This window comes from Porites lutea, chromosome 8 (assembly GCF_958299795.1).
Source record: "Porites lutea chromosome 8, jaPorLute2.1, whole genome shotgun sequence".
NCBI lineage: Eukaryota > Metazoa > Cnidaria > Anthozoa > Scleractinia > Poritidae > Porites > Porites lutea.
Window position 1 is genome coordinate 24,299,590 of NC_133208.1, and position 24,790 is coordinate 24,324,379.

The following is a 24,790-nucleotide window of genomic DNA, read 5'->3' on the forward strand; positions in this document are numbered from 1 at the left end:
ATTGACGTGTATTATATGATTGAAGATACTGGGTTAAAATAATTAACAAAACAAGAAGGGCTTACTAGTTTATGGTACCCCTGATAAACAAAAGAGAGTATTTCAAGATGAATTATATCAGAGAATTTTAGGAGTCTGAGAGACTTCAGCAATGGCTCAGAATGAGATCTAGGGTCGCAAAAAGTCATTATTCTGACGACTCGTTTTTGCAAAGTAGTTACTGGTTTTAGGTAAGTTGGGTATGTGAGACCCCAAACTTGAAAACCATAAGTAGTCAGGTGGCTAAAGGCTTGGATCTATACAGAGCGGACAAAAGCACCAAACGTTGCATGGTTGTAGCTTAGGGCATGTTAGTCAATATTAGGATCGGTGCCCACAGCTACTTCTTCAGGATTTGCAGCAACTGCTCGCTGAAGCTCTTCAACAACCTTCCATGATGGGTGCCCTGTGGTGAAAATTGCAATCTCTTGTTTTTTGCCATTTTTGGATGAAAATCACATAAAAAGGCAAGTAGATGGAAAAAGAAACTGTATTAATACTATTATTGTTGAAACCAATGACTAAAACAAGTCAAGTTAATGATATAGCAATAATGATATACCATAATGGGTTCCCTGTGCTAAAAATATCAATTCGAAAAAAATATATATATATCAATTCCTTGTTCTTTGCCAGTATTTTAATTTGATGAAAATCACATGAAAGACATAAAAATAAAAAAGAAATTGTATTATTATTAAAACCAATGACAAAAACAAGTTAACTAAATGGAAAATTCAGGGAAGATATTTTCAGACGCGTACTCAGTCCCAAATGGCCTTTCAAGATGGTGGCTTGAAGTTGTCTTTTCATGGACTGTAAGTATCTGCTAGAATAAATTACCGGTTTTTAATATCTTTTTACGCAATTTTTAGAGAGTAAGTCAATATTTTTGTAAAACGTCTTTTATATATACCTATGCTTATAGAATGTATATTCAGTTTTTTGCATGACTTATCATCATTATATATAAACTTTAATGGCAAAATAATTTTAAAACATGATTTTTGTTTCTTTCTGTTGTTCTTTGTGAATCGCAAATAGATTTAAAAATATGTTATTTCATGCTCGAGATATAATTTTTTTTTCCTCTTTTACATTGCAAAGAACCATGAGCTCAGGATATGAGCGCTATAGAAAGAAGCCATTTTTACTGTTATTAATTTTAACCAGTACGAAAATAAACTCAGTATAGTCATTTTTATACTAGAAGTTCTCATTGAGAAGGGAAGTGCTGCCGTGAGTTGCGATGCGAATAGGACAAAGACAGTATGTAGAACAGTTGAACATATGAATTTTTTTCTTAAAGTCAATAACATAGAATTATGATGCACTCAGAGTGAAATAAAAAAAATGAACCGATCACAATGACAAATATGCTTATATTCAGATACTGACTCGTTAAAGTTTCAACATGATTTTGTAATTCACTTTAACAACAGCAGTGCTGACAGACTGTTTCTACATCGAAGAATCATCGTGTACATGACGAGAAGAGTTGCGAACAAATAACGTAAAGGCCAAAACTTGTTTATTCACGGGTCAGGTAGACGTACAGTACACGCCGATCACAACTTACAATCCTGATTCCCGAGATAACAATCTGTGTGACAAAAAATACTCGCTATAACTAATCTTGAAACCTAGCATAAAAAATAAAAAAACGAAAAAATGTCCCGTACAATAGTTCTTGAACTGTTCTTACCGTTTAGGCTGTTTAAAAAGACAGCAAACATCCGATGTACTACAACCTCTGCACAGACCCTAAACTCACATGAGAACAAAACAAAATGGTGGGTTGCTCTGAAGAGAAAAACAGGCGCGGCAGCTAAGCACTTGCTGATTAAACCATGGAACCACTGAACCATCCAACCATCGAACCAAAAATCTCAAATCGCTCAAGAATATGGTCTGCTGCCGGCTGATGCCCGGCAGCAAAAATAACTAAGATAGTACGCGTGATCTGATTGGTCAAAAACCTATGGTTTATTATACCGGTAAACCCATAGAAAAAGGCATCCGGACCACGAGCCATAAACAAAACCGGCTATTGATCTGCAAACAACGATTTTAGAAAGGCTAAAAAAACAGAACAAGTTACTTACCCAGTCCTTCTTAATATTAAAAGCGTTGGTTTCCACATTTTATTATTCGCTACTGCCATAGCTTTAGAAGTTATAAAGTACAAAGCTGGAAAGCAGGTTACATTTCACGACGATGCCAAATCGCAGAGAAAGACAACAACTGTGTGAATTTCTGGCGTAGAAAGTCTCTAGGAAAACTTAACCATGTGCCAACCAACAACAAAACGGATAGTTTTAGCATTCTTGATTTATTTTATGTCAAAATTAAATTCCTTAATGAAAGAAATTGTTTCAAAAAGAGACCTCTGATCAAGATATGGTACAACTATGATCGGCAGCTGTAGGTTGTAAACAAGCTGCTAACGATGATGAAAGATGTCAGAGTTTCGGGCTGGTTTTTTCCAACATTTGCACAAATTGTTCGGTGATATCGATGCCATAACCTACCTCAACACCACCTGACTTCACAAATCGACAAATATTAACGCCAATAGGTGGCTACGGCAAAGAAACCTTTCTCCACCACTGACATATTTCCATCGGTTGCTGTACGTGCATATATAGTTACATGCGACAACTTCGCAAATGCAGCCACGTCGTTACCGCAGCTTTTTTTGATCATAATAAAGTCCAGAAAACAGATCTTAAACCACTGCGGCTTGTAAAAAGTGAATGAAGTCCTCCATTACAATAGCTGCCAGTTGCGTCTGTAAGCACGAAATTCTTACGGATCGACTCAACAAAATACAGCTGAGTACGGTCTGATGTTCAATTAATTTCTACTTCTGTAGTAAACTAACCATGAACGTATTCTTTCCTTGTACGTTCGCATGAATATGTGTTGACTTTTCCTGTAAAGCAGCTTTCATAAGTTATCATGTAATGAGTGCAAAAACTCGTGTTTTGAAGTGCTGCTGTTTGTTGTTTGACTGAACTGAGTTTTGAGAAAGTTCAGCGCTATTAAATCGTGAGTCATGATTGGCTTATGATGACTGTAGAGAGAAGACATGACTTGATCATGGTACTAAAACCATATTTTTTACCTAAAAGACTCCATTCTACTAAAAGTTATTTTATAAAGCAATAATAGACCACACTTTCTCTGGGTTTACCGGCGTGATAACCCACTTGGGATGTTGGGAGAACACTCGAAAAGCTTGTAAATCACTCGCCTTCGGCTGGTGATTTACAAGCTTATTGCTTAAATAATCGGCAAAAAATGTGAAGCGAAGATGTGGCTTTCAAAAAGAAAAATTATTACCAAGAAGAGCTTAAAACTTTACTTAAACCTGTCGTGATTCAAATTGTACACAATTTCCCCTAAAAAACTGGCAATTTATTCTAGCGGATACTTACAGTCCATGAAGACACCTTCAAGCCGCCATCTTGAAAGGCCATTTGGGACTGAGTGCGCGTCTGAAAACATTTTCCCTGAATTTTCCATTTAGTTGACTTGTTTTTGTCATTGGTTTTAATAATAAATTATACAATCTCTTGTTTTTTCATTTTCATGTCTTTAATTTGATTTTCATCAAAATAATGGCAAAAAACAAGGAATCGATATTTTTAGCACAGGGCACCCACCAGTATATCATTAATGCCATTTCATTAGGTTGAATTGTTTTAGTCATTGGTTTCAATAATAATAATAATAATAATAATAATAATTATAGTATTAATACAGTTTCTAGTTTCCATATATTTGCCTTTTTATGTGATTTTCATCAAAAATCGCAAAAAACAAGGAATTGCAATTTTCAGCACAGGGTACCCATCATGGAATGTTGTTGAAGAACTTCAGCGAGCGGTTGCTGCAAATCCTGAAGAGATAGCTGTGGGCACCGATCCTAATATTGACTAACATGTCCTAAGCTACAACCATGCAAAGTTTGGTGCTTTTGTCCGCTCTGTAGAGATCTCGCCAAAATTTTGCACTAAGTCACCGGACTAAAGTAAGAAAGGGGTAAGTAAGAGAATAGTAAAGCATGATAAGTATATCAACATTAACATAGTACCTTAATTTGGAAAATATGCCTACAGTTTTCGATAGTTTTAAGCAGAGTTCATTAACATGATTTTTCCTAGTCAAGTTTGAGTCAAAAGTAACACCTAGGTATTTGACCGTGGAAACTTCTTGGATGTTCACACCATCCATCCATCCGTCTTACAGAGGTGTCCTTTAAGAGAGAGTTGACTGTAATGACTTGTATGATTTCAGTCTCTTAGAATGAAAAAGAACAAAATTAGTTTTCAAAATACTGAGAGCTAGTCTATTAGATTTCATCCACTCAGCCACTGCATGCAGCTCTTGATTTAGGATCAGTTCAAGATTATAAGGTTTTTATGTGAAAAATATATGTTAGTGTCATCAGCAAATATTCATCAATTTGAACTCCAAGAGATTTATGTTTAATTACTCTTTCTAACGGTGTATTATTAACTTTGACTGTAAAATCACTATTTATTTGAGATAACTTAAATTGACTCCCTATTAGCATGTAATTAGTCTTCTTAACATTCAAAGTTTATTTTATTTGCTGACAGCCATGAATGAATTAGATTAATACCATATTTCATTTTATGTTCCATTTCATGTGTTGTCCATTTCTTGTGGGTATTAGAGCCGTCCTAAGAGAAATTGCATGCTGCATTAATTTTCGGTATTATTAACTTTTACACTAAAGTTATTAATACAGTCAATTCTCTCTTAAAGGACACCTCTATAAGACGGACACCTCTGTAAAACGGACACCTAGAGTTGGTCCCTGCTTTTCTTTGCTCCCCTTATTTGACTCTCTATAAGACGGACTTCTCTCTAAGACAGACACATAGTACTGGTCCCAAAAGTGTTCGTCTTAGGGAGAGTTGACTGTATTGGTCGCTTTTTTAAAGAACCACTTCGATCAGACCAGTGGCGGATCCAGGAGACCTCCCTCCCTTATTTTTAGACCAAAATGAGGCCCGAAGAGCCCGTGCCTCCCCTTATCTCAGGGTCTGGATGACCAACCCCCCCCCCCCCCCCCCGCCCCCTTCCCTTGTCTGAAGGTCTGCATCACTACAGACCTAGATTTCAGTTAACCTTGCACTGCATCACAGCAATTCACAAGTCTCCTAAGAGCTTGGCGATAGTTACTGCTAAAGGTAAGGCAGATAATCGGGTTGATAGCACAGTTTGTGTAAGCCATAAACAAGGCAACAGAAAATGATACCCAAAACTTACAATCCAAAGTGTTTTTTGGTACAAAATAAAATGTTGCTAAGTGAATGGAAAAGGGTATCCAGCAAATGAAAAACGCTACAACAATAGCAACGGTCATTTTAAGCACATTTCTGTTTCTTCTCCGCCTCTGTTCCTCAGCGCTAGCTGACTGTTCACCAGGATGGACTTGCCTTTTAAGTTTGATCAGGATGACGGAGTAAAGTATCACCAAGACGACAAAAGGGATGTAATAGAAAAAGATAAAACCTGATAGGAGGTGAATACGAAATGAGCTTGTCTCTCCGAAGATCACCTCCCACTGATTCATGCACCTCTTTTCCTCTTGGTCTTCAACAAGATTGAAGGTGAACAAATATGGCGAATGAAAGGCCGCTGCAAGTACCCATGTACCAACAATCAAACAGCGACACACCTTGCGACTGATGAGGGGGGAACGGAGTGGAACTACAACAGCTGCATATCGATCCACTGTTATCAGAACCAAGCTCTGAATCGACACTAACGTGGAAATGTCAGCAAGAAAAGGGTATATCTTGCACAAGGCCTGGCCAAGGGTACCACCAATAAGCCACCGGCCAACGTTCAACTCTGCCAGTCGAACGGGGAACAATACTATTGGATAGAGCAGGTCAGACATGGCCATATTTGCGATCAACATATTTATCGGTTTTCTTAAAGTTGGTGTTTTGTAAACAATTAATACGATGAGAGAATTTCCAACCAGCGAGACTACAAGGATAAAACTATAAGCAACTGTTGCTGGAACTTTTAATGCTTCTGGATTTATCAGACTAGAGCAGCTCCAGAGACTTGATCCATTTGCTGTTGTGTTCATGCTTACTGGTTCTTCGGCAGATCTTTTCGCTTGAAAGCACCTTCTGGCGGTTTTGTTTGTCCTTTATATTCTACCAATTATTATGTAAGTAAAGACGTAGCCCCTTCAAGCTCTCTCAGGTGGTACCTAAAATAAAGAAAATGCAAATATTATTCCTGACCAGAAGGAAGTGGCAATAATCATACTATCATTATAGATGCATTTTAAGTTGCACTGAACGGAAGTGGGAGTGGAATGACTGTTTTATTAAAAACACCCATAAAATATAGAAATCGATTCTTTCCGAATAAAATATGAAAATAATTATGAATAAACCGAATGAGACATTAGAGACTTCCACATTAGTGCCACATGTCAATATCAAAACTTTTGCAAGATTTGCGTCAACACCAAATTAACGGACCTATTGATGAATACTCATTTCAAGAAAAGGCCACTAATAGTTATGATCTGCGTGACCATTAACATTCATGGGAGTATCGTGGCCCTGTAAATTCCACTAAATTACTTATTTCACGCAGTGATTTATGGTGGCAAACCTGTTCTTAGTTGATTTACTAAAAACAGCGGAGCAATTATATTTCCCTGAGTTAATTTCCACTTTCTCCCTAAGCTATCTTTCACTGACGTTTGCCTCTATTATTGGCGCAGACGGTGCAAAGTCAATTCTGTATTCCTGCACGAAAAATTGGAAAATTTACTCAGTGGAAATTTGGTGCGAAAAAGTGAAAACTAAGGTTAAATAAAGGGCAAAGATGGTAAATACCGCATTTGCCCTAAGATTTACACTCCCATGAAAACTGGCAAGCAAATGCGGTACCATCTTACCATCTTTGCTTTTAATTTCCCCCTAGTTTGCACTTTTTTGCACCATCTTTACACCGAGTAAATGTACCGTGTAAATCAAATTTTTCGTGCAGTGTAGCTAGTATTAACCAGTGCTTAACTTGAACTTTGCCATTCTGTCTGCGACTAGAGCAACTTTCACTCCCCAAACTTCCCGTTTGCCAGATATCTTGACATACGCACGTGACGCATGAAATAATTGTTAATTAAAGAAACATTTAACTTTTGCCTCTATTTGTGAATGACGCAAACGGTATAAAGTCATATTTGTATGAACTAACATTTTTCTTTAACGATGCAACTTCGTCTTTCCGTGTGAAAACGCGCTAATCACCTCCTATCCTATGCATTTGTAAAAGACGCTTGTTCAAAGTAAAGTCCACCAAATTAAGAAGAAATTATACCTTTTTTTTCTAAGACCCCAACTGAAAACCAACCTTTGTTTTTTCATAAAAAAAAGCTAAGCTTTATAGACCATCAATAACTGGACGAAAAAACGGATTTACTAATGTTTGCGAAAGGTGCTCTAAATTCGCATTACATTTGCGCTGTCGGGTAAAGTGTGGGCAAATACACATATTTGCTGGATATGTAATGATACGCAAAAGTCAAGTAAATGTAATGGTTTGATACACATTTTCTCCATATTTGCAGCATGACTTTGTGCAAATCTTTAACATTTTTACCAATTTACTCAAATTCACATCCTTGGCAAAGATGACAGTTTTCACTGTACTTCAAATGCAGGAAAAAATATTGCAAAAACCCTAATTCGCAGTGGTGTTTGCTCTTGTTTTTCGAGGATACCAAAAGAGCACTTCTGCATGTAGTTTACTCATATTTGCCTTGAGAGCATAATTTCTAGATATTATATTATATTTTTTGGTAGACTGTTCTAAAAATGGGTGACTAGTCACTCAATTCACCCCTCCTGGGTCCAATCACTGACACATGTACTACCAGTTATTGTTGATGAGTGGAGAAAATAAAGCTTGAAAGCAACTCCAAACTCATCGTGTTCCTTAATACTCAAGTAATACAAAAAATCCAACGAGGAAATTATTTTATCCCAGGTAATTTTTGTTTTCCATTTGTTTCAACGTCATTAGCATTCATTACCATACCCCAAAACAAAAGAAAAACAAAAAATTATTCGGGATAAAAAATTAACTTTCAAAACACTTTCAAATGAGATAAACCATGAAAAATTAAACACAAGCTTGCTGAGCTAATTTAGGGCGGTTTGCTGGGTAGTACTATTTTCTTAGCTTATACCATTCAAAAGGGCTAGACAATTTTTAAGAATAAAAACCACTCCTGTTCGGTTATCCTTGGATTTCAAATGTCAAACCACAAAGAGGGTTTTGCACTTCCCCATCACTGTCATACCTGAGTACTCCCTATAGAGTGTACCCCTGGGTGGACATTCTTAGGTGATTACAACAACAAGGAATGAATAAAACTATCTTTGTTCAGCTGTCCCCAGCTGGTAGGAAAAAGCCTTCAGAGGGCAAGGTATGTGTTACAATGTAACAATAACAAGCTGCATGTCATGTAGTAATACATGCAAGCAACTGCTGACATAGTTTAGGATGTCCTGCTAGGCGGTACTATTTCCTTAGACTAGGGTATCTAAAAGATAGTAATGCTGCGGCACATTCTGTTGTGGCATTAGTTAGGCAGTGAGACTTAAAATAATCAAAAATGACATTGAATGTCCTATTTACATGTTGGAAAGTACTAGAATAATTACTATCAGTCTATAGAAAGAACTCGTGGGAACGTTGTTTAGAAAATGATCAAGTGCTTATCAACTCTGGTTTTCCTACAGTAAATTGTAGGAAATAATAGAAATTCAGATCGTTTATCCCTATATTTATACTTTTCTTGCTGTTTGTTGTACTTTATTAAGTAACAGTAATTTAGCTATATATTTATAGAAAACATCAATACAAAAAAACGGGGAAAAAAAAGAAAGAAGGAATAAATAACTTAGTAGGATTCGAACCCGGCACCTTCGACTTGACGCGACTACACTTAACCACTACACCACAGAGACGGATTACGTAGTCTCTAGGAAAAGTCTTTCATTTTATTCCATTTTATTCCATTTTATTCCATTTTATTCCATTTTATTTTATTCATTTATGAAACTTCCGCCGGCAAGATGATCGCCAGCAGCTTTAACCGAGCTATTAACAGTGAAAAAACAATGTAAACGCATATTCCATGGCAATAAATGAATGAAAGAACATAATTATGCTTTTCAAAACGCCGATACACGTCCTCGTCTGCAAAGTAGGACACAAAAACATATGTTTTGTTATCTCGATTTCCGCTGTTATTTTGAAGCGAATGGTCAAAATCACATCCATTTTCGGCTCATACAGTTTCTTAAGAATAGCATTGCATGACATTTTCTCACTTTCACATCACCTTCTAGTAAGTTGGAATTTGTATATCCCCCGTGTTGCGGAGTGGAAGAGCAAAAAAGGCTCTTGAGTCAAAAAAGGCTCTTGAATTGAAATCCAATCCCCAAGTTAACCATCGTACTCATCTGAAAGACTCCTGCGTGTCTTAAAATTTGGTAAGACCTCTAACCGTGCTGTAGAAAATTTGCCACAAAGAAAACTCTAAGTCTGGGTAGCGAACGATGCGAACTTTTCCGTGTTTTTATTTGAGTTGTTCGTGGCGCAATGCACTCTGGTTAAATGCAATGCATTGTGGTAAAAAGTGATGAATTCGAAAATTCGTCGCCCCTTACATTTCCTTTAAATCCTGATTATGTTGCTGCTTGCTCCCTTCGGTCGCTCCGCAGCAATAATACAGGCCAAAAGGACAAGGCATTCTTTACGAAAAAAAAAAAACACTCCTGTTTAGTTACCCCGGCCTTTTGGAAACCTAAAGAATGACCGTTTGGCAATGAAAAAACCCAGATATGGTATGCCTCCTAACAAATGTTACATAAACTCAGGATGTCCCGCTGGACGGTACCATTTTCTCCGGTAAAACCGGCCGAAAGGATGGGACCACTTTTATGAATGAAAATATTCCTGGATAAGATAAGAGAAATCGATTATTGTATAAATACTTTGCAGTCGTAAAACTGAATTGCGTATTTTACAAATAACATTAGTTAAAATATAAAACTAGTTACAGTCGTATGAATATAAATATCTTGTGTAGTAAAGCTAAAAAATATGTATAAAAATCTTACAATATAGTAGACTTCTCTGAAACCTTAAGAGCTTTATGCGCAACCCTGGGACATACCATAAACAAAACAGCGCCTGAAACGTTCCTTATGGGAACGTGGCAATTTATATAACTTTTGACGCCTTAAATTATAGCTGGATTGTTTTCTTGGTGGCAGCAGGTGGTATAACTTATGCCCGGGATTGATAGCAATCGATATCAGAAGAGGCAAGCCTTATGAAGATAATCTGTGTTTTTTCCGCTGTCTGGCCCTCTACAACGGTTGCCATACTAAGAACCTAGAGAGAGATACCAAGCACTGGTACCAACAGTATCGAGACGCTGGCCTATCCGAAAAGAAGTTCCATGGAGTCAAGTTGTGCGAACTAGACAAGTTGGAGAAACTATATGAAGTCAATATTCAAGTGTACAGTCTTTCGCCCACACAAACCTACAGTGAAGACGAGGACGATCAAGAAAATACTCCCGAGATTGCTGCTACACTCCTCCGCCGCTCACATCGCCATTTTCAAGCACTCTCTACTTGAACTTATACGAAAACCATTTCTCGTATATCAAAGATCTCTCCCGGTACTCCAAATCCTTCTGCTGTTCTCGTTGTGGTAAATACTGGAAGAAATCGGCCAGATTGGATAGACACGAAAAGACCTGTGACGGCAAACTCCAGCTGAAATATCCTGGCGACGCGTACCATGTACCGAAGACTGTCTTTGAGCAACTACAATCATGGACAAAAGTCCTTGGGACAGTCAGAACGTAACTTCAATTCTATGCGAATCACAAGTTCAGTCTTTTTACAAATCCATGTGCCCTCCCCCCTCCCCACCCAATACAATGTTGAAAGATCAAAGGAATTGTCCCTTGACGGTTTCAACACTGTCTGTGGGGTGGGGGAGGGGGTAGAGACGTACAGTGCTAGTAGCGCGCGGGTACAATTTCGCGTGTGTTAAAAAGCGTTCGAACTGTACAACTGTCCCAAGACTTTTGTCCATGATTGTCTGAATTTGTTGCCCAACCAAAAACGCAGTTTTTACTGTGTTTGAACAGGGAAAATATGTGTTTTTTGGGGTTTTCAAGTGAGTTATCATACGAGGAGCAGGTTTGGAAGATGTCCGGTGTTTTATAACGGACTTTTCGTCGAGTCTGAAAGCGACTATTTTAAACTCGTCATAACGTAAAACCTGCTTTGTTGCATAGTCGCGCTTACAATATTTCAAAGAATAAAGGGGATTAACGGTTACGCGGTTACAGGAGCAAACGGTTTCACAGTTCGTAATGGTGTATACCGGAAAAATTTCCGCCAAACAACGGGCCAGGGTTTGGTTTCTTACAGAAAACACGGGGCTATCGCTCGGCGAAATTGCACGGAAACGTGAAATCTCAAAGTCGTCTGTAGCACGGATGTGCGATAGAACCAGCGACCAGCGTTCACAAGTGGAAAAAGCTACACGCAAAAGCGGTAGGCCGAGAAAAATCGGTGAGCGAGATGGTCGTGCTCTCATTCGAGGATTACAAAGACTAAGACTCAGAGGTGGGGACGTTACAGTAAAAACAGTGGTTCAAGAAAGCGGCTGCTCCTTTCAACAGGCCCATTGTCGAACGTTTTCTCGCTGTCTGAACGACAAAGGATACGGTTATATGATTGCAAGGAGAAAAGGAATTGTTTCAGAAAAAGACCGAAGGAAACGTCTTCAGTACGCCCGAAAAATGAAACACGAACTTTCAAGAAATCCAGACTTCTTCAAACATGACATTGCTTTTTATTTAGATGGTGTTTCTTTCGTTCACAAGCACAATCCCCTTCAGGCAGCGGCTGTAACAAAAAGCCGAATATGGAGGAAGAAAAACGAAGGTCTACAATTTACCGCGAAAGGCAGTAGACTTGGCTGGTGGACCTCGGTTGCATTTAATAGTATCAACCGCTTACGGGAAAGGTGTGATTCTAAAGGATGTGTATGAAAAAATGGACGGACAGTTTTTCGCGCAGTTTATTCGGACACATTTCAATTTCACCTTTGCGCGATCTGGGCCAAAACGGCACGGGAAACAGCTCTTTATCAGGGACAATGACTCCAGCCAACGAAGTAAGGTAGCTAAAAGGGCTTTTCAGGACATTGAAGCCGAATTGCGAGAGATACCTCCGCGATCACCGGATATAAATGTTATTGAATCGATTTTCCACCTCTTACGAATGGACCTCGAGGAGGAAGCAGTTACTGAGAACATTACTTGTGAAACATTTGAACAATTCAGAGACCGCGTTTTAAAGTCACTAGAAAGATTACCGAGAGACGTTATTGGTCGCACTATCGAGAGCCTGAACGACAGGATTGATACCATAATTTGCTTAAGAGGGTCACGAACCAAATATTATAGGACTTTTAAGTAGTTTTTATTATTTCGTTACAACAGCATTGCATTGCGTGATATTGGAAACATCGTGCACGTGATTTAGTACATTGTATTTGCATAACTGATAAGCCAACAGGAACATTACTCACCTTAAAAGCGTAAAATAGATGTACTTTTTTGCGTACAAAAGGAATTAAAAACACAACAAAGTGAAATGCGTTTGCTCTTAGGTCTTTGTACACTATTTTTTTTCTGTGAAATAGTACATGTTTACCCCGAAAAGAACAGCACTCACTTCCAAGAAAAAAAGTAAACAGTAGAAGTCTTCTTTCATTCACTGAATTAAGTGAGTACCGTTGTTTTTCCCCTTTAGGGTCGGTTTTCTGAGACAATTTACAAGTAATGAGATATATTTCGCACTTCAATACGTGTTCGTTGCGTTTTACTTGAAAAGACTTCTGGAATTTGCGTAAAAAAAGGTGATTTCTCGATGAGTACTGTGCGATAAACAACCATCGCTGACGTCACTGCGTCTCGTTATTGACATAGCTTAAAATAAATCTGGCAAAACAGCGTCCACATGGAGCGAAGTCATCGACCGCCACGCCATACCGAAACTGACAGCATACGCGCTAAAACTCCTATAATCACATTTTGTAACAGAGAACGTTTGTACAAGTGTTAAGTACCCTCAGCCCCCCTCCCCCACTCCCCTACCCAAAAAATCTTTACACATGTCTATATCAACCAAGAAATTCACTTTATCTACTTAAAAATGCACAACGGAGCCCAAAAACAAGCCTACTACCCATTTTCTAAAATATTTAAAATTCAGACAATCACGGACAAAAGTCCTTGGGACAGTCAGAACGTAACTTCAATTCTATGCGAATCACAAGTTTCTGTCGCAAAAAGTAGTGCTGTCTTTTTACAAATCCATGTGCTCTCCCCCCTCCCCACTCAATACAATGTTGAAAGATCAAAGGAATTGTGCCTTGACGGTTTCAACACTGTCTGTGGGGTGGGGGGAGGGGGTAGGGACGTACAGTGCTAGTAGCGCGCGGGTACAATTTCGCGTGTGTTAAAAAGCGTTCGAACTGTACAACTATCCCAAGACGTTTGTCCATGATTGTAGAAGAAGAGGGTATTATCGTCCCTGAAGAAGCACGCTATTTTCCCTACAGAGCCACATTCGATTTTGAATGTTACTTCGATAAATAAAAAGCGCAAGAACTGAAAAACACAGACAAATTGAACTGGGAATCTGCCCATGTCCCGCTCAGTGTGAGTGTCTGCCGTAACGTCCCTGGTTACGAAACGCCTAAATGTTTCGTGCCTAACGGCGACCCAAGCGTGTTCATTACAGAATTTGTGCAGTACCTGATCTCAATCAGCACGAAAAGCTATTCTTTGTTGTGTGATCAGTTTGCACACGTCTTTGAAGCGCTTAAACAAGAATCTGTTCCTAGTCGTGGGGTCACAGAAGATGATCAACTCGCGCAAATACTCGTAGACATCCAGGAAGGAAATATAAAGTCTAGCGAAGATGGAAATAGTGAAGAAGAGAACGATGATGACAGCAGAGGGATCGATTTTCTGGCAAGCGATGACGAAGAAGATGAAGACGAGATTGAATCGGAGAACGAAGAAGACCGCGCCTTTCTCGATAATGAGATACAAGAACAGGAAGACGTCTCCTTTTATAGAAGATTTCATGTAGAACTCGATAGAGGCCTAAGATAAGAACAAAGTCAACAGCAGCAAGAACTGGCCATGTATAAAGACGTGTTGTTTGGACAAGAACAAACCAGTGACAACAAAGTCTTGAACGAGCTGGCTGAAAAACTAACAGAATACCTCAGAGAACTTCCAGTCTTGGGCTTTAATTCTGGCAAGTACGATCTCAACGCTGTGGAAAAAATTCTTTTCCTATACCTGATAGAACATCACCCCATCAAGTTCACTGTCAAAAGAAACAACAACCATATGTGTCTCAAGACAGATTTTCTCAAGCTTCTGGACATTTCGAACTATCTTGCGCCAGGATTCAGCTATTACCAGTTTCTAAGAGGGTATGAATGCAAGCATACCAAAGGTTTCTTCCCGTACGAGTGGGTCGATTGGTTAGATAAGCTGGACGAGACATCACTACCCCCTCATGCTGCCTTCTATTCATCTCTGAAAAACACCAACATAACAGAACAAGAATACGAGTATTGCCAGCAAGGGTGGGAAGAAAATAGCATGCAGTCATTTGAAGATTTTTCTCGTGTGGTACAACAACCTGGATGTGGTGCCGTTTATAGAAGCGGTCGAGAAAATGAGTCAAATCTGGCGAGAAAGGAAGATCGATATGTTCAACGACGGGATTTCATTCCCTGGCCTCACCCTCAAGTACCTCTTCTCATACCTCTCACCTCAAACCTACTTTAGTCTCTTCGATCAAGCGAACAGCGATCTCCATCATCTCATTAAAGACAACAACACAGGCAACCCAAGTATCATTTTCCACCGTTACCATCAAGCAGGCGAAACAAAGATCAGAGGAGCAGAGAATGGCCAGGCTGCTAAGCCGTGTCAAAAAATCGTCGGTTACGATGTAAAAGCCTTGTATCTGGGCTCTGGTGCAAGACATGCCCACCGGCAGCTACACGCGACGCCTAGCAGAGAATGAGTTTAAACACAAAAGTTCTGTACGCATGGCTATTGAATGGTTAGAATTTGTAGCACATAAAGAGGGAATTCACATCCGACATCAGTTAAAAAGCACAGAAAAGCGCATCGGTGGTCGTAAACTACCTGTAGACGGTTTCAACGCGCAAACGCAAGCTGTGTATCAATTCCACGGGTGTTATTGGCACTGCCATGACTGTTCGCACAACCGCGAAAAAGAATTTAACGGCAAACGAAACAAACCCATGAGTGAGCTGTTGGAAGAAACCAAAGCCAACACCGAGTATATTCGCAGCAAAGGCTACCGTGTCGTAGAGCTGTGGGAGTGTGACTGGCGGCAAATGAAGAGAACCAACCAAGAACTACAGCGTTTTATCGCCACGGAAGTCCGCAGAACCTTGGATACGATCAAGATTATGAGCCGGGGGCGAATTTTGAGCGAGGTGCGAAATGGGCGTTTGTTTGGGTGTGTGGAAGTGAATATTCGTGTGCCTCAGCATTTAAAGGAGAAGTTTAGTGAAATGTGCCCCATCTTCAATAACACAGAAATCAGCCGCGACGATAATGGAGACGTCATGCAAACTAATGCTGAGGAACACAACATCATGGCTCAGCCTCGGGGAAGCTTGATTGGGAGTATGAAAGGTGAAAAAATCTTGTTTGCCACAACCCTCCTCAAGTGGTACTTAGAACACGGCTTGGAGGTCACCAAAGTGCATCAAGTGGTCGAGTTCACCCGTGAGCCCTGTTTCAAATCTTTTGGGCATGCAGTGTCTGGGGATGCTGATCCTAGGAAGGCCATCACTGCAGATACCATGAAACTTGTAAGTTTTTGTTCCATTCTTTCAGTCATAAAGGGGTGGGAACAATCTCTCAGGTGGGCAATTCAGGCTATGGTAAGACAATCGCCAACCAATTGAAGCATATGAATGTGGAGTACTGCAGTGACGCTGAAGCTAGCAGGAAAGTAAACACCCACCCTTTCCGTAAACTAGAAAACATCACTGAAGATACTTATGAAGTGCTGTCTTGCAAAAAATCTATCAAAATAAATCTACCCTTTCAAGACGGCTTTTTCGTGTACCAATATGCCAAGTTACGCATGTTACAATTTTATTATGATTTTTTTGATAAATATTTAGATCGTGCAGATTTCCAAATGTGTGAAATGGACACGGATAGTGCGTATATCGCCATCTCAGGGGAAAGTGTGGAAAATCTAGTGAAACCCGAATTAAGAGCTGAATTCGAACGCGATGTAAACAACTGGTTTCCCCGTACCGACACTGCGGAGCATAAGGCCTATGATAAGAGAAAGCCAGGGTTATTTAAAGTCGAGTGGGAAAGGCAAGGAATCGTGGGGCTGTGTTCAAAAACCTACTACTGTTTTGGGGCGAAAGATAAGTTTAGTTGTAAAGGAATTAACAAGAAATGTAACGAGATTAACACAGATAAATATTTAAATGTACTATTAACGAAACAAAATAGTGCCGGGGTCAATCGGAGGTTCAGAACTGTAAATAATACTATGTTTACCTACACTCAAATGAGAGATGCATTCTCGTATTTTTACCCGAAACTCCACTTGACATTTAAGTATTGTATATACAGATTTTCTATAGATTGTAGATAAATTGTAAATAGCCTTTTTTCGCTTTTTTTTTTTCATAAACTTAGCTTTTCACGGATGTTTGTAAATAAATCATTGGTTGAATTTAATCGTGGCTTATTTCCTGACTCGACGCGCACGACTTACACGCGAGATCTCCCGCGCGCCCAGGGGAAAAACACAACGCTAAAATGTGGCATTCTGGCGCTTTTGGCGTTCTTGACTGTCGTTTCGTGTTAAATTAACGATAAATTTAGTTTTGCAAACAGTTCTGTCCAGTTGGAATCAAACTTTCACAGAGATAACATGGCGCGGAGGATACCAGGTTGCGGGTCAAATTTTTTAGTTCGATTAGCAGATCATTTAACTCGGCTTCATGAATTATCGGGGATAGAAAGAAAATATTAGCTACAGTTTGCTAAACTACAAAACACCAATGTGGTTCGTGTTTACGAGAAAGACGCTGAACCTAAAACAATTTTTCTATAAATGAGAGTGCACACAATTCAGTTAATCAGTTGTTATCATGGACCCGAGATGGAAACATCCTTTCCCCGCGCTTGTGGCTGGCCCAACATGTTATGGGAAAAGTCTGTTTGTAAAACGTTTACTTGAATCAGGAAAAGAAATGACTGATGGTGCCCCGGAAAATATCATCTGGTGTTATAGCATGTATCAACCAGCCTACGATGAGATGCTTAAAAACATTCCGAACATTATGTTCGTTGAAGGAGTGCCTGGTAATTTGTAGTGTTGTTCTAAAATAAAAAATCAGGATTCAGTCCTTGTGATTCAAAGACTCTATTTTCAAAGACTTCAGATTTCTAAAGAATGTCATTTGTACATAGTTTGTAAATATAATATGGTTTGATATGCTAAACATGGCTTGTTGTCTGTCTAGCCACGCGCGTTTCAATCACCCGCGTAAAGAAAAACCACAGTGCTAAACAAGGCCCCTATGGCCCCTCGTGGTCCCACAAAGACTAAAATAAACAGAGTTGTTGGACCTGCGATTAGCATACAATCTCACCAGCGGTGTGTTTTCTTTTCAAGGAAAAAAAAAACAAAACAACTCGAAAGAGAAGTAAGTATCAGGAACACACCTTTTAATGATGACTTCAAAACTGATACGCCCCTGTTTACGGAAACACTTTCATTGGAATAAATTGACTCGCAATTAATTTTGAATCGAGTGATTCGTAAATAAAACACTTATGCTTCATGTTCCTTTTCATATTACGAAAGTTATTGATAAATAAATCTCATTTAAGTCAAGTCATTCTCTGACTTGAGGCGCGAGTGTGTTCCCACGCGCAACTTCCACGCGTGATCTTTGTGCGTGTGTCTGAGAAAAAACACTAAAATTCTGCCCTTTCTGCCCTTGATGCCCTCGAAAATCAACGAAAAAATTAATGTTTAAAGATCCGTTTTAACGTTTGTAACCTCTACAGGAACATTTTTTAAGTCACTATTGCGCGAAACGTTCCGTTTGGTTGAAAACACATTGGCTTCTTTCTGTAAACACCACACCACAACTAACAAAAGGACACACAGTCGGAGGTTCGTAATTAAGCTCGAAATACCTCCGTTCTCCATGATTGGTAAGTTGTAAACATGTTTGGGGTTAATTTACGGAATAGGCGAGACTTATTGTATTGGGGGGTAAGTTATTTGGACTTCGACTACCTCTTTGTCTGGTTATCGGCGCTCAACATGATTAAGCAATAAATGATAAACAAAGTTTATAGGTAGACAAAAACTTTGACTTTCAGTGTTTTAAGGTCTCGTATTTTGCGTTTTCTCTTAATCTTTCGAATTCCGGTGAGCTGACTAGCCTCGCGGTTTCCAGGATCTTCTCGTCTCCACTGGTCAGAGTTTTTACCGTCCGTGGGTAAAACGGTGAATTTACTTCCACACCGAAATTGGAGCATTTTGATCAGGTTTGTTATTTGTATCCAAACCACCTTGGCGAATGCTTCATCTTTTTGTTTCATCACGTTCTGTGAAAGCTCCAGGAGGAGACTTATCACCTTCCAGGCGATTTCAAATTCGCTTAAGTTCTCTCCGAAAAAGCAATGAAACATGATTGTTGAGCTTTGCTGGTGTATGAACGTTTTTAATTGTCTTAAGCTTTCTGTGATAATTCCGTTGTTCCGTTCAGGTGTTTGAAACAGGTAGCTTAGTTTCCGATATTCTCTTTCAACATAAATATTCCACACTTTCCGAGGGTGTTTGGGGTTCCAATTGTAAACTTGCTAGCCATGTTGTTTTTGTTGAGGGTAAACGGAACTGACGGTCTGAGACTCGAACTGGAACAAGACTTCGCATAAAATAGCTTGCATGTAGTGTTCAGGTCTTGTTATAGACTCTTAACAATACATCTGGGACTATCCAATCAGAGTAGGTGTTGGGTATGACTTATTGTTTGTCAAACAAAAGGCACACAGGCAAATTTTAGAGCTCGAGTCAATCATTTGTTAAACTTAATTAGTGACCAACACGGTGTAAAGATGAATAAAACTTTAGAAATACATCCGATAAAACTGGCTATCCTTTGTCGCTGGACTTTTTCCACTTCGTCAATAGAGGTGAAGCGCTCGATTCGACTTGCATGTTTGGCGCAATGTTTTAAAGAGAATCGCATAATTAAGTGAATTCTCGCATTCTGATTGGTTAACGAAGCGAGGTATTTAGTGTGGAATTGCGAGTTGAAAACGACGCTAAGCGATATTGTTTCGCATCTACGTAACAACTATCGTCAAATGTGACCCTCCACAGGAATTTGATGCTAAAGGTGAAAGCACGCGCACGACACACTAGCACGACACGCTTAGCGTGCCGTAGATCACGGATATGCGCATATTAAATTGAAAAAACAAAGACGGACACACTTGCCTTTGTTTTGGCAAATTTAACACGCTAGACCTTTTGTTTTTTTGTAGCGTGCCATATGTCACGGTAAGTGTGCGAATTATAGCACGGTTAGCGTGCAATTTGGGTAAGACACGCTGAACACGCTTGATTACTAAAACCGCCAAGATGATAAAAATGGCTTGGGTTTTTAGCGGATTTAATCAGCATTGATGACTGGTCGAAGTGAATCAAATATACCAATTGAGACTGTTTTGGAATTTGATAGTAACCGTAGCCATTTGAAAATGACGACTTAATGGTGGTCTAGCCTGGAAAAACGCGAGATCAGTGTAAACCAATTCCTCCGGCTGTCGGCTGTTGACCGGAATCGCAAAGAGGCCTGCTATCGCATACGAGGCACTGAAGTTATGTCGCCTGAAAATTATAGTTATGCCACCGGAATATTTATTAGCAGTAATGCACAGAGAAATGAAGTTGAATAAATTAGTTTAATATATTTCTTTAAGCCATGCTGAGAAGAACGAAGGTAATTAAATCGGAGAAACAAAAACTGCCTAGAATTTTCTATAGGTTGAGGAAGGCTAAACATTTCTAGATGACCGTTCCATGCATGTAAAATTTTCGAAGGTTATCTAATAAATTCCTTACGATTTTCTGAAGTTTAGTTTTTTCCATTTCATTCCCCAGTTAAGCTATTTTTCGTAGAGAATTAAGGAATCCTAAAATTTTCGGAACCGAAAATACGATAAAATTCTCACTTTCCTGAAACTTTCAATTGGAAGCTAAATTTTTCGGGAAAATAATGCTGAAGCCCTTGTAATTTCGAAAAGACTGAAGTTGTCCTAGGATGCTAGGATGCATTTAGGAGGAAATCGCCGTCAGGTGCCCCTGACGAACGAAGCGCTATCAATCATAATTTATGTGAAGATATCTCGTTACGCTATGCTAAGACGAATCAAGCGCTGTAAACGTGTACTATATCTCGTTCTTCACAGGACGAAAAAAAACAAGAATCTGTAAACTAAAAACACTGTAGAATGAGGGAGGATTGCGGCGACTTTTCTTGAATTTTGGGCGACAAAACTCATATTACCAGGTTTTGGACGACATAACTTCAAACGACATCACTTTCGAGTAGCTTGACCGTCACCCCTTTAGATCGAGCTAAAGTTCTTTCCATTTCTGGAAAGAACTTTGATTTTGCAATGCTAATATAGTTCTACCCATAAATCCAGTAGGTCACACCGTTCACTGTTTATACTTTTCAAGCGACAACGTTTTTTCAATCAGATCAGCGCCGTAGCTAGTATGAGGCCAACCGAGGCACTCGCCTCGGTAAAATTTTGACGAATTTCGCCGATCATTTTTATTTTACATAAGCGATCATCGGATATTTTTAACGCATCATGATATTACAAAGAACTCAGCAATTCAGTCAATATACTAAGAAAAAATTACCATATCATCGATCTCAAGGGGCTACGTACGTTAACCCAATTTTTTTTTGAACAAATACTGATCAAAACCATTGGCGAGGTTAACGGTCACCCAGATTATGTAGCTTGTTTCTGATTATTGCTTTTTAAATTCCACTTAAATTAACTCGAAAAAAAGTTACCGAAAGGCCCAGAAAACGCTGCAAATCGCATTTCCGAGAGACTAAAGTTCAAAATTTCTCGGGGGGGGGGGGGGGGGGCATGCCCCCGAACCCCCCTAGCAACTCCCGCCTGCCTCGGTTGGCCGTTTGGTCTGGCTACGGCACTGCAGATACTATCGCTGCGATCGCTGAGGTATAACTTTTTCTTTCTTATAGTTACCAAAAAAAGGTGCCGTTGATAATCATTTGCGGTTCCTTTTTGTAGAGGAAATTTATTTAGCTTATAGATAACACGCCTTGCGTGCTTTTGCCCACACTGAAAGCGTGTTGTGCTTTTTCGCACGGAGCTTTTGTTTGAAAACTTTAACACGCTCTTTTGTTCGACTTGCTCACGCTTGATTGTCTCAAGCGTGTCCTCTGAAACAAAAGAAATTGCTAATGAGGCAAGATTGCAAGCGTGCTAAAGTGTGTTAAAATAAATTCTTTTGTTTTAAAGTGAAAGCGTGTCGTGCGCGTGCTTTCACCTTTAGCATTAAAATCCTGTGGAGGGTCACAAATTCTAACACAACAACATGCAAAAAAGGTTTTCTACAATGTCATTTTAAAATGTTTTCAAAACCATTCATTGTCACTTTTTGAAGAGTTAAAAACAAACAAAAGCGTTTTTTAAAGTGAGCCGGAGGTTCTTCCTTGTTTTGAACTGAACTACAGATTCTCGAAGAGACATAAAACCTCTTTCGCTCGCGACAACGAGAAAACAAGAAAATCCTGTGAACACGGCCCAGAAAATGGCAATCCAAAGTTCAACCAAACAAAACGGAGAAGCGACAACGGAGGAAGTGCCGGGGTCGATTGTCCCATATACAGAAGAAGACATAAATACCTTCAAAGAGGACATGGCCCCCGAAAACACGAAAAAGAGTACGCCGCTTGCAATCGTCCTGAATCGTGGTACTTAGAAAAGTACAAAACAGAGCTGAACTTGAACAGCATTTCTAAAACATTTCAAGGTACTTACCTTATGTCAATCGCGACGTTAAACATGTTAAACTTTCAGTGCTTTCGCTTGGACACTTGATTTCTTTCAGTTTTGCCGCCGAAGAGGTAAAAGGTGTAAATTATTTTCCTTCTCGAGCAAATGACCAATTTGAAAAAAGACGTTCTACATAAACGGCTTCTAAATTCAGTAAAATACCTCTATTTATCCTTACGATTAGTGTGAAGCTTGTTTTCATGTAAAAAAGTTTGAAAACAAATGTAAAAACAAGCACAAGGTGCAAAAAAAGTTGTCGAAGGTTCAAACGTGTACGACTGACCTTGCTCCCTATTTGCTAACGCAATGACAGTTCTGACAGTTGACTTTGAAATGGCTTTCTGGAGCGCGCGCTCAGGATAAAAACAAACAATATTATTGCTGTTTTCTTTTTTTTTTCTTCTGATTTTTATTCAATTATGCGATTCAAGGAAAATTCATTACCTGACTCGAGAATTCCACGTTAAATTGCACTTGAAAACCGATATCGCACTCATCGCTTCGCGATCCGTGCGATATCGGTTTTCGAGTGCAATTTAGTGGAATTCCCTCGTCAGGTAATGAATTTTCCTATAATATTGGTGATATTAAGACTTTTTTTTCAGCAAAGCGATTGCAACAAGAACGATAGCGCTTTCGAAATCTAGCCGCTTTTATTTGGAAGATAGAATAGATTTTTCACTATCCAATCAGGGTTCAAAGGGTCCGGGCAACCATAGGCAAGCCTATTGTTTCTGTTGGAGTAGAGTGATGCTCATTAGTAAACCTATACCGAATTAGTATGCGGGAAGGCACTTATACATAATATATATATTTAGCCACAGCTAAAAGCGAAGCTCCCATTGATAAATTTATAACTTAAATCAAGCAATAATTTTGTATTCCACAAATCAGTTAACGCAAGGGCACATTCGTGTGACTTTTGAGGGAAAAGCTAAGTGATTTTGGAGTGAAACAAATTTTGTATCGAGTTGATATAGCCTTATATGTACACCCAAAAAATAGTCTTCGGTCACATTTAAGAGCAATGATGGCTCTTGATCACAGTAGATAAGGCGTGCAAAACAAATTCTTGGAAAACAAATCAGAGCGATTTTTTTGCGTTCGACAAGTTTACAAATTCTTGCCAATAAATCTGGGTGCGTGCAAACCAATCTTTTTTTTATACACCACGTCTGAGGAGAAAGAGTACTATGAGGCCCTGTTTTTATCATACAGACCTCGTACAAAATGCAGTATTTCACAATTTTTCAAGACAAATTGCATTCATTCAATATTCAGGACCATAGAGGCACGCGTGGACTTTTAATTAGCGAAACCATTCAAAAAATTTCCAAAATCACCTATACGGCCAGCCGGTTCTAACTTTGGCAAGCGCCAAATTTGCGAAGAAATTTTAAAAGAGTTACGCTTCAACGTGATAGAGAATTTATTGAGTCTATTTTTTATTAACGGTTTTATAACGATGTGTAATCTAAGCGTTTGATACGCTTGGCATTTTGAGTACTCCTGCGAGCGATGTTTATGAACGGCTGAAAACAAACGGCAAAGCGATGAAAATTACACTTTTGAGACTACCAAAAATCATAAAGAAAAATAATTCGATAGAACATTTACAGAGACAACAATTTTCATTCACGAAAACAAATGAGTATTTAAGTGTGTCTAAGAATCCTCAAGTCTTTACTAGTAAGCTTAAAGTTTATGTTTTAAGCCGCCGGTTTCCCGGTGTTGGCTGTTTTCAAAGATGAAGTCACGAAAAGAAAATCGTTCAAAGCTTTCTTTCTACAGCCAAAATTATAACTAAATATTCTTCGGAAAGGTTTTTCTTTCTATTAAAGGTGAATTAATATCGACTGAAGGCTTTTTAATGTTCTGTAAGCTTAAGCTCATATCAAACCTCATACGAGGTCAGATCAGTGTCTCAGTCAAATCTTAATACAAACGTGCATAAACTAGCTTCATAAACTGCGCAGCTGGACTTCATGAAATTAGATTTAAATACAATAATTACTCAGGCTTACCATATTTCGAGATGCAGCTCCTGAAAGCTATCAAGTAAGGCAAGGATCGCTTGAGCCTTTGTAATTCTCGTACGCATCCAGCTAGGTGAAAAACAAAAACGATGCCATCCGAAATCGGATTATCGGCTTTGACAAGCGACCCATTTTTCAACCAAAAACCCAAAAAACGAATCAGCCATGAATGAGACAACACTCTTGATAACAGCTGTATTTCATTTTGTACATCCAGTGGAAAAAGACAGTTAAAAACATCACAAGTTGACTCAAAACTCTGTCAGCTTCAGCTGTCAAAGTAAACAACTTTCAAGATGCTGCATAAATTTTACGCATGAACTCACCTGTCAAATTTTAACCAATCAGAGCATAAAAATTGGACGTGGAGCGTGAC

At 39.1% G+C, this 24,790-nt stretch overlaps 1 protein-coding gene across 1 annotated transcript in view; it reads right to left on the reverse strand.

Moving 5' to 3' along the window:
* Positions 1-5,197: 5,197 nt before the first annotated feature.
* The window catches only part of LOC140945377 (substance-K receptor-like), a 38,490-nt gene continuing 18,897 nt past the window's right edge, over positions 5,198-24,790 (reverse strand). Inside the window, exon 2 of the mRNA XM_073394411.1 lies at positions 5,198-6,304. Coding sequence (XP_073250512.1) covers positions 5,198-6,178 — 981 coding nt within the window. The 5' untranslated portion in view covers positions 6,179-6,304. The remainder of the gene's footprint in view (positions 6,305-24,790) is intronic.